Source organism: Coregonus clupeaformis, unplaced genomic scaffold, assembly GCF_020615455.1.
Source record: "Coregonus clupeaformis isolate EN_2021a unplaced genomic scaffold, ASM2061545v1 scaf1071, whole genome shotgun sequence".
In the NCBI taxonomy this organism is placed as follows: Eukaryota; Metazoa; Chordata; class Actinopteri; order Salmoniformes; family Salmonidae; genus Coregonus; species Coregonus clupeaformis.
In genome coordinates, this window is record NW_025534525.1 from 117,662 (window position 1) to 134,980 (window position 17,319).

A 17,319-nucleotide genomic window follows, 5' to 3' on the forward strand; every position below is an offset into this window, starting at 1 on the left:
CTCCTCTTCCTCCTTTATCATTCTGAAAGCTTCTTCCTCTCCTTTCACTGTAACATCCTCCTCTTCTTGTTTCACGGCAATGTTCAGCCCCAGAGCTTCTTTCTCCATACACCAGACCTCCTCTTCTTTAGCAGGGGAGGAGTAGTTTACTGAGCTCATGGTCAGGGATGTAAGCTAGTTAGATAGCTAGTTAGCATTAGCGACTAGCCTAGTGCTAGGCTCAGTATCAATCTTTAACAAGTTTGCAAATTAGGTTAAAGTTACCCATGTTACGTCAAAATAAATGTGTTTAAAACACTGAGATTAGCTAATGTACATAAACATGGTCTAAAGCCTCAATCTTTCGGTTTTATGTTGGCTAGCAAGCTACTGAGATGGTTGAAAGAGTAGCCGTGTGGTTGTTGCTGAAGAAGAGTCCCGTCCAGTCCATTATACGTCACGCAAGAATAATCACCTGAAAGACGCACATCGCCATCTGCTGACTGGAGTGGGTAACGCAGTTTGGAAACAATATTTACTACATCGTTCGTATTGGCAAATAATTTCTTAATATCAATAGATTTGAGTGACTTTACAACTTCTGAAAGCTCAATCTCTGTCAAATGAAATAGATGAACCACAGGCCGGCATGTGGCAGTTTCATTCACTGCCTCATTCCAGATGTTAGGAAGGAGTTCATTATCAAATAATAATAATAATAATAATAATAATAATAATAATAATATGCCATTTAGCAGACGCTTTTATCCAAAGCGACTTACAGTCATGCGTGCATACATTTTTGTGTATGGGTGGTCCCGGGGATCGAACCCACTACCTTGGCGTTTCAAGCGCCGTGCTCTACCAGCTGAGCTACAGAGGACCAGCTTTAGCAAAATGCTCATTCAACATGTCAAGCAGTTTATTCTTGTCAGTCACAAGCATTGAATTCGAGGTCAATTTCAGCGGAAGGCCAGAGGAGTCTGTGTTAGCATTCATGGATTTAATGGTTTTCCATCATTTCGTTGGGTAATTGAGGTTTGACTTGGTAGATTCGCAATAGAAGCTAGATCTGCATTTCTGTTTTAACAAGGGGCACTTATTTCTCAGTGGCCTGAATAACTGCCATTCAGCCTGGGAATTACCCTTTCTGGCTTTGGCCCATTGTGTATTTAGTTTATGGATCAAATCAGATACTTCCCCTGTAAACCAGGGATTGTCTCTACCTCTTACCCGGTACTTTTTGAGAGGAGTGTGTTTATCACAGATAGTAGAAAACATGGAATTAAAATAGGAGAATGCCTCTTTGATGTCTGGAATAAGCACAATCCTACCCCAGTTGCATGCATAAAGTTCATGCATAAATGCCTGCTCACAGAACAGTGTAAAATGTTGGCGTCTCTAATGCAAGCAACTGCACAATGATCACTTAAATCATTAGGGAAAATACCAACGGGCGAGTATTTATGCGGATTGTTAGTTAGAATAACATCAATAAGTGTTGACGTAGAGATGTCTTTTGGATTGAGTCTTGTGACTGCATTTATAATTTGAGTAGAATTCAGTGTATTGCACAGTCCTCTTATGGCCTCGGAGTTTGGAGATAACCAGTCCCAGTTTAAATCGCCTATCTACTTTTGCAGATGGAGGCCAATAACATCCTATTGAATCTAAGTTCACAGCTTTTGATAACTGCAGTTTCAATGCTAAAAACTCAAACTGTTTTGGTTTAGATAAAGACCTTAGTTCAGTAGCCTCTGTGACGTCACGAGAGGCTACACAGCTTTCAGCGGGATTGCTCAAGTAGTGCAAGGAGACAAGGTTCAACCAAAACAAGGATTTTATTAAAGGTCTTGGGAAACTAACGAAAGTATAACACAATTCTGTTCTCTGGTGGCTCTTTAAGGGTTAACAGTTCAGGGATGTCTCTTCCACATCCAAAATCATAACTCTCCCTCGCTCAAATAACTTTTCCCCAGTCTTACTGTATTCCACGTTGCAGCTAGTGGCCAACCCAGCAACACGTCCTTCCAAATGTCCCACACGTATTTCCACAGGTGCATATATCCAAAGGTGAGTATTTCCCAAAGGTAAGTATCTCCAAATCCTTATATTCCTCATGGAAGTGGACGTGCAGCACTCTTGTCCTCCAGAGAGCCCAGGTTGGAGACTGTGTCTCTTCCCTTCCAAAACCTTCAGCTCATCAGCTCCTCATTTGTTTCAGCTGCGTGGGAAGATTGGCCATAGAGGGTTGGAGTTCCCGACCATACCAGCAGATGGAGCCATAGCTGTCTGGGTTTGCAGCCACCTCAGGGGGATGTAACGTCCCTCCAGGACACAGCCTCTCGTGACATCACACATCCCCTCCTTGGGACCGACGTCCTCGTCGGGTAAAGGCAGCGAAGAAGGCATCACGCCGGGAGAGGGCGTCCGCATTGCCGTGGTGCTTGCCAGACTGCTCTCTCTTCCACTCCTCCAACTCTAGGACCAGGGACTCAGCCTCCTGTTGTCTCTCCCTTGAGTTTCTTACTGAACGCATCAGCCTTGGTTTTAGCAGAGTTTAGCTTCTGTTGAGCAGCTTTCAGTTCCTTCTCTCTCTCTGCCTCCGCATTCTTCATCTTGTTCTCCAACACCTTGTACTTCTCCTCTGCCTTCTTCTGGACCTCCTTACTACTGCGCAGGGTCTCCTCACACTCCTCGATGGTCCTGCGCAGCCTCTCCAGCTCCTCCTGTTGCTTATGGAAGGAGCTCTGTTGGAGTTTAGCCTGGAGGATATCTAACTCTTCTGTCTTCATGTCTAACTGTTGCTTTAACAAACGATACCTCTCAGCGGTCCCCTTCAGACCAGACAGTTCTTTGTCCAGATTCTGTAGCTCCGTCTCTGTGTCGGTCTGGGCACCTGCCATCCCTATCAGAGCCCGGGCGGGAGTGAGTAATCGGAGGATTGCACCGGAGCCTTACCAGGATGAGTCTTGCCTCTCCGTTTCCGAGGTACTCGGGTTATCCTCTCCTGAGACTCTCTCCAGAGTGGGTAAAAGGCTGGGCAGTCTCGTCCAATTAGGACAGGGACGGGGAGGGAATCAACCACCCCCGCCCGTCGTGTGTATGGTTCCCCGTGTGCTGGTCATTGTAAGTTCAGTAATGGGGTATTCTCTGGTGTCCCCATGGACACAGGAAACTGGGAGGACTTTCCCGGGGTCAGACACGTTGGGCCCACCAAATCCTTACGCACCAGGGTGGCCCGGCTACCAGAATCCAGTAAGGCCTCCACATCATGGTGATTCACAGTTACCGGGCAGGTGGGGGGGTCGATCTGGGCCGCCATCTCACGACTCCCAAGAGCGAGGCAAAACGGTGTGTGGGTGCTGAGCTGGAGGACTCGCAGTGGGCATAGGTTCATCGGCTGGTTTCCCACACTGCCAGGAGATATGTCCCATCTCCCCACACCGGTAACACTGTCGAGTTTCCCCCTCCTGGTGTACTCTTCTTGGACCCGCCTGGTTTCTGGCTCCCCCTGGAGCCGGGATAAGTCCTGACGTGGCTGGGTTCGAGACCTTGGGGTCCTTTGGACGGGTTCTTCCCATTTGTGGTGGGGCCGCACTCCTGGGGTCTTTTCGGGAAGCATTCAGCATCTCCGCTGTGGCCTGGTACTTTTCCACAGCTTCCACGGTCAGATCAGCCGTGGTCAAGGCCTGTTGACTGATGAACCGTTTTGCCTCATAAGGCAGGGCGCGTAGAGTAACGATCCACCACAACGGCCTCCACCACCGCCGCTGCTGTATTCCTCTGCGGATCCAGCCATTTCCTTGCGATTCGGACAAGTTCATGCATCTGCGCCCGAGGAGGTTGGTCTGGTTGGAAGGTCCAGCTGTGAAAGCGCTGGGCCATACCAAACTTTGTGAGTCCATATCTGCTGAGGATCTCAGACTTCAGGGCATCATAGTCAGTAACCTGGTCAGGGCCCAGGTCCCGGACAGCATTCAGCGATTCCCCGGTTAGAAAGGGGGCTAACAGACCAACCCACTGTTGCTTGGGCCAGGCTTCCCTAGTGGCCGTGGCCTCAAATGCATGCAGGTATGCCTCAATGTCATCGGTAGCTCCCATCTTAGATATAAAGTCACTTGCCTTTATTGGGCGGGTATTTTGGACCACCCTCTGTCTCTGCAACTGCAATTCCTCTGCCTTCAGAAGGTTGGCTTTCTTTTGGTTCAAACAAAACAAGGAATTTATTAAAGGTCTTGGGAAACTAACGAAAGTATAACACAATTCTGTTCTCTGGTGGCTCTTTAAGGGTTAACAGTTCAGGGATGTCTCTTCCACATCCAAAATCATAACTCTCCCTCGCTCAAATAACTTTTCCCCAGTCTTACTATATTCCACGTTGCAGCTAGTGGCCAACCCAGCAACACGTCCTTCCAAATGTCCCACACGTATTTCCACAGGTGCATATATCCAAAGGTGAGTATTTCCCAAAGGTAAGTATCTCCAAATCCTTATATTCCTCATGGAAGTGGACGTGCAGCACTCTTGTCCTCCAGAGAGCCCAGGTTGGAGACTGTGTCTCTTCCCTTCCAAAACCTTCAGCTCATCAGCTCCTCATTTGTTTCAGCTGCGTGGGAAGATTGGCCATAGAGGGTTGGAGTTCCCGACCATACCAGCAGATGGAGCCATAGCTGTCTGGGTTTGCAGCCACCTCAGGGGGATGTAACGTCCCTCCAGGACACAGCCTCTCGTGACATCACACCACATATCTGTCTTTAATATAGATGGCTATACTACCCCCCCTTTCTTCTTCGGTCACATCGATAAACATTATAACCATCCAAGCCTATAGACTGATTTAGAACAGATGTCTTATGCCAGGTCTCGGACAGAACTAAGACATCTGGGTCAGCAGAGTGAACCCAGACTTTTATCATGTCTATTTTCACCATCATACTCCTCACATTAATACGATTCTCATGACACAGTCCCAACCCTGATCTAGTTTCCAAATCATTTGGAGTGGGACGTTCCTCCATAGCCAGTGGGCCTGGGTTTGGCTGAATGTTTCCTGACACCAAATTATTTGGAGTGAGAAGTTCCTCCATAGCCAGTGGACCTGGGTTTGGCTGAATGTTTCCTGACACCAAATTATTTGGAGTGAGAAGTTCCTCCATAGCCAGTGGGCCTGGGTTTGGCTGAATGTTTCCTGACACCAAATTATTTGGAGTGAGAAGTTCCTCCATAGCCAGTGGGCCTGGGTCTGGCTGAATGTTTCCTGACACCAAATTATTTGGAGTGAGAAGTTCCTCCATAGCCAGTGGACCTGGGTTTGGCTGAATGTTTCCTGACACCAAAAGCAGAAGAACAATAAAACACCTTGATTTGTTGCTTCCCAAAATCTCTCTACACTTTAGATTATTTAAAATGATCCAAACTACAGTCATCTGATACAACAAACCCAGTTTTTAGCCAGACCAAACCCTGTAGATGAGAAAGAGTTTCATGAGCATGTCACAGTAGGAGGCAAATGGTAGCACAATCAGATCCCTCTGAAAGATAAAAGCTGCTGCACCATCAGGAGGCAAATGGTAACAATCAGATCCCTCTGAAAGATAAAAGCTGCTGCACCATCAGGAGACAAATGGTAACAATCAGATCCCTCTGAAAGATAAAAGCTGCTGCACCATCAGGAGTCAAATGGTAACAATCAGATCCCTCTGAAAGATAAAAGCTGCTGCACCATCAGTCAACGTAGGGTATTTAGAGGTATCTCTGGGGAAAGGAGAGGAGATTGTTTTTGATAACTGAGACTCTGCAATGAGCCATAACCCATGTAGGCAGCAGTTACAACCATTTTTACAAAAATACCCATTTTAACCACTGAATCCAACAATTCACTAAAACAAAAAGAAAACAAAATATGCTGAGTCAGTCTTTTGAAACCTTAAATGCCCTAAAAATGTTCAGCTGTATGCCTACAGGTCTAGTAGATTTAGAAACCAAGTGTTTGCCCGAGCGATGTTGCCTTAGTTAGAACGCCAGCGCGTTCAACAGTCGCTGCAGGAATGTGCTGACAGGGATTCCACCCACAGTGTGTGGATCTGGTCAATGCACCCAGTCTCCTTGACAGGGATTCCACCCAGTGTGTGGATCTGGTCAATGCACCCAGTCTCCTTGACAGGGATTCCACCCAGTGTGTGGATCTGGTCAATGCGCCCAGTCTCCTTGACAGGGATTCCACCCAGTGTGTGGATCTGGTCAATGCGCCCAGTCTCCTTGACAGGGATTCCACCCACAGTGTGTGGATCTGGTCAATGTGCCCAGACTCCTTGACAGGGATTCCACCCACAGTGTGTGGATCTGGTCAATGTGCCCAGTCTCCTTGACAGGGATTTCACCCACAGTGTGTGGATCTGGTCAATGCCCCCAGTCTCCTTGACAGGGATTCCACCCAGTGTGTGGATCTGGTCAATGCGCCCAGTCTCCTTGACAGGGATTCCACCCAGTGTGTGGATCTGGTCAATGCGCCCAGTCTCCTTGACAGGGATTCCACCCAGTGTGTGGATCTGGTCAATGCTCCCAGTCTCCTTGACAGGGATTCCACCCAGTGTGTGGATCTGGTCAATGCGCCCAGGCTCCTTGACAGGGATTCCACCCAGTGTGTGGATCTGGTCAATGCGCCCAGTCTCCTTGACAGGGATTCCACCCAGTGTGTGGATCTGGTCAATGCGCCCAGACTCCTTGACAGGGATTCCACCCAGTGTGTGGATCTGGTCAATGCGCCCAGGCTCCTTGACAGGGATTCCACCCAGTGTGTGGATCTGGTCAATGCACCCAGTCTCCTTGCAGTAGACTACCGCACAGTGAGGCAGCAGCGGGCCCAGTAGACCGGCCAATCACCGGTGGCGAGTCCACCCGGCGGGGGTATCCTGGGCTAGGAAGCCCAGCGTATCTAGACGTTACGTCACAGCGCAGATACCGACCTCAGGCTTCCACCACACAGCACAGCAAGGCAGTAGTGGAGTCAGAAGACTCCGGTAGATTGATGGAACACAGATGAAAAACCTGACCGTCGAGGAGTATCCAAGGCTAGTCGGCCCAACGTGTCTAGACAGTCAGTCACAGCACAGATGTATCCTCTCTCGGCTTTCAGGGAGGGCACCACACCGGCACCATCTCCTTGTGTAGAGGAGTTTGCAAGCCCTGCCACATCCGACGAGCATCAGAGCCGGTGTCGTAGGATTCAATCTTAGTCCTGTATTGACGCTTTGCCTCTTTGATGGTCCGTCTGAGGGCATAGCGGGATTTCTTATAAGCATCCGGATTAGTGTCCCGCTCCTTGAAAGCGGCAGCTCTAGCCTTTAGCTCGGTGGGGATGTTGCCTGTAATCCATGGCTTCTGGTTGGGATATGTATGTATGGTCACTGTGGGGACGACGTCGTCGATGCACATATGAAGCCGGTGACTGAGGTGGTTTACTCCTCAATGCCATTGGATGAATCCCGGAACATATTCCAGTCTGTGCTAGAAAGTTGGGCCCTTCCACACGCCATCAGAGGGGTCACGCGTTCATGTTCGCTGCCAACGTTTATGTTCCACTGTATCAGCCCCCTGTTGTAGCAGGGAGACATCATTAAAGGAGAGAGAGGTGACAGGGTCAATGCATGCCATCACAAGGAGAGGGGAGGCAGCTGCTGTCGCTGCACAGTCTGCTAGGGAAACAGGATCAGTGTGTTTAGTGGAAGGTAGGAGTACTGCCTCAAGCAGTACTTTAACCATGTTATGGTGTGCTATTGGTTTACCAGTTGAGGTGAGGAAACCACCATGTTGCCACACGGTTCCAGAAATGTGACAGACACCAAAAGCGTACTGAGAGTCAGTGTACACTGTGAGGGACTTGCCCTTTCCCAACACACAGGCACGTGTAAGAGCAAACTGCTCTGCTTCCTGTGCAGAGTAGTGGGAGAGTAGTCTGGCTGCCTCCTCAAAACTGTGGGGTACATATACACACAGCATAAGATGCAACTGGATCACCTGAAGAAGAACGTTTAGCACAACCATCAACAAAATAGATTAGATCACTGTTAGGAATTGGCACATCTTGGAGATCAGGGCGTGGTTTACACAAGAGGTCAACCACCTCACTGCAGTCATGTGCATCACCGTCACACTGTGGGGAGTAAGGTTGTAGGGTTTAAGACAGTGCAGCGTTTCAGAGTAACATGAGCCATTGTAAGTAACACATTCTGCCAATGTAGCGGCCTTGCGGGGGTGAGATGTGCTGTCCTCGCCTGTGAGATAAGGGAGAAGACACTAATGAGGCACATGACAGTTAAGGGCCGCATAGCTACAATGTCAACACAGGCCAACACTGCCTCCGTTGGTGTCGCCACAGAGCGTAGGCAAGGGAGCAGTGCACGCACAACAGTATGGAGACGTTTAGAGTAGAAACCAACAGTATCGAGACGTTTACAGTAGAAACCAACAGTATGGAGACGTTTAGAGTAGAAACCAACAGGTCTCATCTTACCACCCACAGTTTGTGTCAGTACTGCTAACATAAACCCATTATTTTGGAAAGGTTTTGAGTGATCAGGTAACCCCAAACAAGGCATGAGTGAAGCTGATTGAATGCACCTGAAGGTCCCTTTGCTTATGTTGAAAGAACACTGACTTACATCAGCACACAGTGTTTTTTACAGTAAGTAAAACAAGCCGACATGGTGTGCAAGTTCACATTCCTGGTCCTAAAAAATGTTTCAGAATGCTACAGCCGTCAGTTTACTTTCATATAGAGAACGTTTTGCATTTAGCATATCTATCAGTGTATACTGCTGAGGACGGGAGAGGTTGTGTTTTCTCTAGCAGGATGTAAGCTTGGCTTCTTTTATGGCGTTGAGTAAAGCTTAAACCATGTATTTGATTGTAGGTAGGTAGTTGTAGTTAGGTATTGTAGGTAGTTTATTTAGGTAGTTATTTAGGTAGTTATTGTAGGTTTCTGTAGGTAACTATTGTAGGTAAGTATTGTTTACGGCGGAGCCCGGCGAAGCACGAGGCTAGCTAGCTATCGGGTAGCTACTGGTAACGTTTAGCAACGGTGGATAGCTGTTTCCAATGTTATTTCACGCTTAAGAGTACCTGTAATTAAGCCAGCTAGCTACCTACCATTTCAGCCGTTTTTCTAACCTCATCTGAGGCATCAACGTTAGGTAGTTAGTAGCTACTGTACTTAATTACACCTACTGATTGCAGAAGACAAATATCAGCTGGCGTCGGGTAAGTTTGGCTTTATACATAGCTTGGGCTTTGTCGAGTAAGGCTTAATTATGTATTTAGATCGTAGTTAGGTATTGTAGGTAGGCATCGCGGGCTGTTGTGGGTAGTTATTGTAGGTTAGCATTGTATTCGGCTGTGCCGGGAGTAGCACGAAGCTAGCTAGCTAGCTAGCCGTTTTTCAAACAAAGTCAACACAGTAGCCATTGCTAGCTAGCCAACACGACTAGCTAACTGTACTGTAGCAGCTAAATACAATATATTTGTGCTAGCTAGCCAACGTTTAATTATTGCTGCGTTATGATAGGAACTAGACACGGACACGAATTATCTGTTTAGTGTGTTAACACACTTTTGGTAGTTTGTTGTAACCAAGTATTGGTGCTAAACTGTGTGTTACTGGATGCTAGCATGCTAGTTAGCTATGGCGTCATAGTCAGGCATCGTGGGCTGTTGTGGGTAGTTATTGTGGGTAGTTATTGTAGGTAGCACGAAGCTAGCTAGCTAGCCGTTTTCCAAACAAAGTCAACACAGTAGCCATTGCTAGCTAGCCAACACGACCAGCTAACTGTACTGTAGCAGCTAAATACAATATATTTGTGCTAGCTAGCCAACGTAATTCATTAACACACGAATTATCTGTTTAGTGTGTTATCACACTACTGGTAGTTTGTTGTAACCAAGTATTGGTGCTAAACTGTGTGTTATTGGATGCTAGCATGCTAGTTAGCTATGGTGTCATATTTAGCTAGCTGAATAAAGTAAGTTGAGTCTATTCCTTGAAACATCGAACCGCTGTAGTTCACAACAATTCTAATTTCTAAAGTGGAAGTTGGGAGAGTTTTTTATTCGGGTGGTTCAGTGAAACAATTATAGTTTCTGAGGTGGAAGTTTTGGTGAGGGAGGCCCTACTCTCTCCTTTCCCTGATGTTTAGTTCATTTCATTCCGATCTCCTCTGCATTATTGTAGCCATTTGCTACAGCCTGTCAACTATGCCTCTGCCTATCCCTGTTCTCTCCTCTCCGCACAGGCTACACAAACGCCTCACACCGCGTGGCTGCTGCCTCTCTAACCTGGTGGTCCCTGCACGCACCCCACACCTGGAGTTCCAGGTCTCAGGCAGCCTCTGGAACTGCCGTTCTGCTGCCAACAAAGCTGACTTCATCCCAGCCTATGCTAACCTCCATTCCCTCGACTTCCTGGCGCTGACGGAAACATGGATTACCACTGAAAACACTGCTACTCCTACTGCTCTCTCCTCGTCTGACCATGTGTTCTCGCATACCCCGAGAGCATCTGGTCAGAGGGGTGGTGGCACAGGAATCCTCATCTCTCCCAAGTGGACATTCTTAATTTTTCCCCTAACCCATCTGTCTATCTCCTCATTTGAATTCCATGCTGTCACAGTCACTAGCCCATTTAAGCTTAATATCCTTGTCATCTATCGCCCTCCAGGTTCCCTTGGAGAGTTCATCAATGAGCTTGATGCCTTGATGAGCTCCTTTCCTGAGGATGGCTCACCCCTCACAGTTCTGGGGGATTTCAACCTCCCTACGTCTACATTTGACTCATTTCTCTCTGCCTCCTTCTTTCCACTCCTCTCCTCTTTTGACCTCACCCTCTCACCGTCCCCCCCTACTCACAAGGCAGGCAATACGCTTGACCTCATCTTTACTAGATGCTGCTCTTCTACTAATCTCACTGCAACTCCCCTCCATGTCTCCGACCACTACTTTGTGTCCTTTTCTCTCTCGCTCTCCTCCAACACTACTCACTCTGCCCCTACACAGATGGTAATGCGCCGCCGCAACCTTCGCTCTCTCTCCCACTACTCTCTCCTCTTCCATCCTATCATCTCTTCCCTCTGCTCAATCCTTCTCCCTCCAATCTCCCGATTCTGCCTCCTCAACCCTCCTCTCCTCCCTTTCTGCATCCTTTGACTCTCTGTGTCCCCTATCCTCCCGGCCGGCTCGGTCCTCCCCTCCAGCTCCGTGGCTTGATGACTCATTGCGAGCTCACAGAACAGAGCTCCGGGCAGCGGAGCGGAAATGGAAGAAAACTAAACTCCCTGCCGACCTGGCATCTTTTCACTCCCTCCTCTCTACATTTTCTTCATCTGTTTCTGCTGCTAAGGCCACTTTCTACCACTCTAAATTCCAAGCATCTGCCTCTAACCCTAGGAAGCTCTTTGCCACATTCTCCTCCCTGCTGAATCCCCCCCTCCTCTCTATCTGTGGATGACTTCGTCAACCACTTTGAAAAGAAGGTTGACGACATCCGATCCTCGTTTGTTAAGTCTAATGACACTGCTGGTCCTACTCACACTGCCCTACCCTATGCTTTGACTTCTTTCTCCCCTCTCTCTCCAGATAAAATCCTGCGACTTGTGACTGCAGGCCGCCCAACAACCTGCCCGCTTGACCCCATCCCCTCCTCTCTTCTCCAGACCATCTCCGGTGACCTTCTCCCCTACCTCACCTCGCTGATCAACTCATCCTTGACCGCTGGCTATGTCCCTTCCGTCTTCAAGAGAGCGAGAGTTGCACCCCTTCTCAAAAAACCAACACTCGATCCCACTGATGTCAACAACTACAGACCAGTATCCCTTCTTTCTTTTCTTTCCAAAACTATTGAGCGTGCCGTCTTTAGCCAACTCTCTTGCTATCTCTCTCAGAATGACCTTCTTGATCCAAACCAGTCAGGTTTCAGGACTGATCATTCAACTGAGACTGCTCTTCTCTGTGTCACGGAGGCTCTCCGCACTGCTAAAGCTAACTCTCTCTCCTCTGCTCTTGTCCTTCTAGACCTGTCTGCTGCCTTTGATACTGTGAACCATCAGATCCTCCTCTCCACCCTCTCCGAGCTGGGCATCTCCGGCGCGGCTCACTCCTGGATTGCGTCCTACCTGACCGGTCGCTCCTACCAAGTGGCGTGGCGAGAAGCTGTCTCCGCACCACGTGCTCTCACCACTGGTGTCCCCCAGGGCTCAGTTCTAGGCCCTCTCCTATTCTCCCTATACACCAAGTCACTTGGCTCTGTCATATCCTCACATGGCCTCTCCTATCATTGCTACGCTGACGATACACAACTAATCTTCTCCTTTCCCCCTTCTGATAACCAGGTGGCGAATCGCATCTCTGCATGTCTGGCAGACATATCAGTATGGATGACGGATCACCACCTCAAGCTGAACCCTGGCAAGACGGAGCTGCTCTTCCTCCCAGGGAAGGACTGCCCGTTCCATGATCTCGCCATCACGGTTGACAACTCCGTTGTGTCCTCCTCCCAGAGTGCGAAGAGCCTTGGCGTGACCCTGGACAACACCCTGTCGTTCTCCGCTAACATCAAGGCGGTGACCCGATCCTGCAGGTTCATGCTCTACAACATTCGGAGAGTACGACCCTGCCTTACACAGGAAGCGGCACAGGTCCTAATCCAGGCACTTGTCATCTCCCGTCTGGATTACTGCAACTCGCTGTTGGCTGGGCTCCCTGCCTGTGCCATTAAACCCCTACAACTCATCCAGAATGCCGCAGCCCGTCTAGTGTTCAACCTTCCCAAGTTCTCTCACGTCACCCCCCTCCTCCGCACACTCCACTGGCTTCCAGTTGAAGCTCGCATCCGTTACAAGACCATGGTGCTTGCCTATGGAGCAGTGAGGGGAACGGCACCTCCGTACCTTCAGGCTCTGATCAGTCCCTACACCCAATCGAGGGCATTGCGTTCATCCACCTCTGGCCTGCTGGCTCCCCTTCCTCTGCGGAAGCATAGCTCCCGCTCAGCCCAGTCAAAACTGTTCGCTGCTCTGGCACCCCAATGGTGGACCAAGCTCCCTCACGACGCCAGGACAGCGGAGTCACACCACCTTCCGGAGACATTTGAAACCCCACCTCTTTAAGGAATACCTGGGATAGGATAAAGTGTTCCTTCTAACCCCCCAAATTGTAAAGTGGTTATCCCACTGGCTATAGGGTGAATGCACCAATTTCTAAGTCGCTCTGGATAAGAGCGTCTGCTAAATGACGTAAATGTGGCCTTGAGCAAGGCACTTAACCCTAATTGCTCCTGTAAGTCGCTCTGGATAAGAGCGTCTGCTAAATGACTAAAATTTAAAATTTAAAAAATGCATCAACGAGAGTGCCTGTTTAAGCCAAATTTGCGCTTCTTCACCATTTTTAGGGGTTTGGCACAACTGGAGCCATGGCATACACTGCCTCGTTAACAGCTCTAACTGGAGCCATGGCATACACTGCCTCGTTAACAGCTCTAACTGGGGCCATGGCATACACTGCCTCGTTAACAGCTCTAACTGGGGCCATGGCATACACTGCCTCGTTAACAGCTCTAACTGGGGCCATGGCATACACTGCCTCGTTAACAGCTCTAACTGGGGCCATGGCATACACTGCCTCGTTAACAGCTCTAACTGGGGCCATGGCATACACTGCCTCGTTAACAGCTCTAACTGGGGCCATGGCATACACTGCCTCGTTAACAGCTCTAACTGGGGCCATGGCATACACTGCCTCGTTAACAGCTCTAACTGGGGCCATGGCATACACTGCCTCGTTAACAGCTCTAACTGGGGCCATGGCATACACTGCCTCGTTAACAGCTCTAACTGGGGCCATGGCATACACTGCCTCGTTAACAGCTCTAACTGGGGCCATGGCATACACTGCCTCGTTAACAGCTCTAACTGGGGCCATGGCATACACTGCCTCGTTAACAGCTCTAACTGGAGCCATGGCATACACTGCCTCGTTAACAGCTCTAACTGGGGCCATGGCATACACTGCCTCGTTAACAGCTCTAAGATCTTGTACCATTCTCCATTCACCAGATGCTTTCCTAACAGGTCAAATTGGCGTGTTGCCAGGTGATGACGTACAGGTGACAACAGCCCCCCTGCTCAGCAGAGAGGTCAGGATTTTGCCAATTCCTGCCTCCGCCTCCTCCTTACGCAAGGGTACTGTGCTTTGTGGGGCCGATATGAGCCTTTAGGAGAGACGGTCACAGGCGTTGCTCCTCTCATCTCCCCTATGTCATATTTATCCTTTGTCCATGAACGGTCTGGAACCTGAGACAACAGCTGTCAGGGCGAGGGCTGGTTAGGCGCAACAGGAAACAGGAACAGGGACTTCATTGTCCCCTCTGTGCACGGCGTGCTGTGATCCCCCAATCACAGAGGATAATTCTCTCCCGTCTGGCTGAGCCTCCCAGTCTGTTGCCAACCTCACGCCCCATGCACCAAATTCTTCCCATTTGGTTTCCCTCTATCTCGGAGATAGAGATATGGGGAACTGTTTGGTGCACAGAGAAAAACTGTTGCTGTTCAATGGTTAAGTTCACATCAGCTACCACACCCAAAATTCCTTCATACACACAACCTATTGCCAACTCTTCCTGCTCTGTCTCACATGGAGGAGGAGGTGTGATCGTGACGCTGTCGTTTATTTATTTAGAATTCAAGGCGCACTTAACCAGCATGGCTACTACAGCGTTCTGCAGCAATACGCCATCCCATCTGGTTTGCGCTTAGTGGGACTATAACAACGACTGAGTGATCGCTGACCAACAATTTACGCGGTCTCTCCATTCCCTCCTTGGACGAGGAGGAATTTAGCCGAGACTCACAGCGCAGGGAGCCTCCGCAGGCAGTTTACACTGGGAGCCTCCGCAGGCAGTTTACACTGGGAGCCTCCGCAGGCAGTTTACACTGGGAGCCTCCGCAGGCAGTTTACACTGGGAGCCTCCGCAGGCAGTTTACACTGGGAGCCTCCGCAGGCAGTTTACACTGGGAGCCTCCGCAGGCAGTTTACACTGGGAGCCTCAGTAGCAGCCGGTCAACGACACGTCAGTCCTGTCTGGGGTGCCAAATTGTGGTGGATATTATAAAATAAGGATCTGCTGGAGTCTAAGTCAAACCAAGATTCTTTATTTCTGATCTCAGAGAGAATAACAGAGTTACACAGCGCAGTGTAGACAGGACTTTATTTATACAAGAACGCAGGTGGAAGCTTGTTTGCAACACAGGATGATACTCCCAAGAACAGAAGTTTATAATAGGACAGTTTCACAAGGTTAGTCACATACTCAGTTATGTGGACACATACAATTAAACAATTCCATTACAGAGTCCGTGAACATTTCCATTTCATTAAATCATCAGTGGGCCAACAATGCAAATGTAAACAATGGAGCCAATGCATCACATCCAAATATCACTTGATTACCTGTAGTGCTGGAGGAATGACACACCCAGATAAACACACACAGTCAGAGTTTAAAAAAGGACAATTTAAACACATGGAATCTGATCTACTCTGTATTCAAACTGACACACTCCATATTCAATTCATGTTTTCTAATAAAAACACAAATATATTTTTGAGTATACTTTGTATAATTACATTTCATATGGTATAAACAAGTAAACACATTCTCAGTCAACAATATAAGACAATGGGAGCACTGTGTATGTCCTCTGATGAACTTCAAGTCAATGTGAAATATCAATTTACACACTAGGAGAAGTAATTATTCTCTCCTGTGTGGATTCTCACATGACGTTTAAGTGACTGTGATGAGTAACATGTCTTCCCACAGTCTGAGCATTTGTAACGCTTCTCCCCTGTGTGTATTCGCTCATGAGCTTTCAGCGTGCCTAACTCCTTAAAACTCTTTCCACACTGGGCGCAATGGTGTGGCTTCTCCGCTGTGTGTATTCGCTCATGAGATTTCAGGTTGTGTAGCCGGTGAAAACTCTTTCCACACTGGGCGCAATGGTATGGCTTCTCCTCTGTGTGTATTCGCTCATGATATTTCAGGATGTCTAGCCGGTGAAAACTCTTTCCACAATGGGAGCAGTGGTAAGGCTTCTCCCCTGTGTGTATTCGCTCATGAGATTTCAGGTTGTGTAGCCGGTGAAAACTCTTTCCACACTGGACACAATGGTATGGCTTCTCCTCTGTGTGTATTCGCTCATGAGATTTCATGTTCCCTAAGTGGTTAAAACTCTTTCCGCACTGGACGCAATGGTGTGGCTTCTCTCCTGTGTGTGTCCTCTCATGTCTTTTCAGGCTTCCTAACTTGGTAAAACTATTTCCACATTGAGAGCAATGGAAAGGCTTCTCCCCTGTGTGTATTCGCTGATGAGATTTCATGTTCCCTGAGTGCTTAAAACTCTTTCCGCACTGGACGCAATGGTGTGGCTTCTCTCCTGTGTGTGTCCTCTCATGTCTTTTCAGGCTTCCTAACTTGGTAAAACTCTTTCCAATCTGGGAGCAGAGGTGTCGTCTTGGTGGTTTAAATGTCTCTGGTTCCTCCGACTTTGGTTTTTCTCCTGCCAAAGACAGTGTTTATTTAAAGAGAGATGTGAATGAAACCTCCACTTGATAAAACCGCCTTGCTATGAAATTTAATCACATCCCTCAATAACCTGAGGACAGTTTTCATACATTTCATAATTTAAAACAATCTTGATGTGATTTTAAAACAAATGATGTTGTAGAGCTTCCTGGTAATTACTGATAATATGTTTACATGACTTATATTAGTCATTCTGTTTTATAAGTCAGAACACAAAAAACTAAACAGTTCTAGGACACTCAAGACACAGACATCTCTGGATTCCTATCGTGCAGGTGGTTGTAAATGTATAACCTTAATAGCTGTATGATACAGAATGAGACCTACACATTTCCTTAAACCTAAAATAAGTAAAGAAGTAATTTTGTGTGGAAGTCCTAAACTTTTTTTTATTTTTTATAATTGGAGACAGACACAAAGCACATCAGTAACATCTCCCCGTTGTCGAAAGGGTCCGACACATGATTATTAAATGGCAATGTTTCTAATTTAGACATACAACATTTTTAACATTTTGACTATCACTAATGTCATGATATTTTAACATTTTGACTATCACTAATGTCATGATATTTTGGGTAAAGTAAAAAAGAATGTGAAATATTTTGCTCCTAAAAATATAAAAACAACATGTAAAGTCTTGGTTCCATGTTTCATGAGCTGATATAAAAGATCACAGAATTTTTACAAGCGCACAAAAGCTTATTTCT

General features: G+C 47.8%; 1 protein-coding gene across 1 annotated transcript in view; it reads right to left on the bottom strand.

Annotated features, from left to right (window-relative positions):
• Window positions 1-15,215: 15,215 nt before the first annotated feature.
• The window catches only part of LOC121566043 (zinc finger protein 721-like), a 40,674-nt gene continuing 38,570 nt past the window's right edge, over window positions 15,216-17,319 (bottom strand). The window contains exon 9 of the mRNA XM_045217482.1: window positions 15,216-16,583. Coding sequence (XP_045073417.1) covers window positions 15,766-16,583 — 818 coding nt within the window. The 3' untranslated portion in view covers window positions 15,216-15,765. The remainder of the gene's footprint in view (window positions 16,584-17,319) is intronic.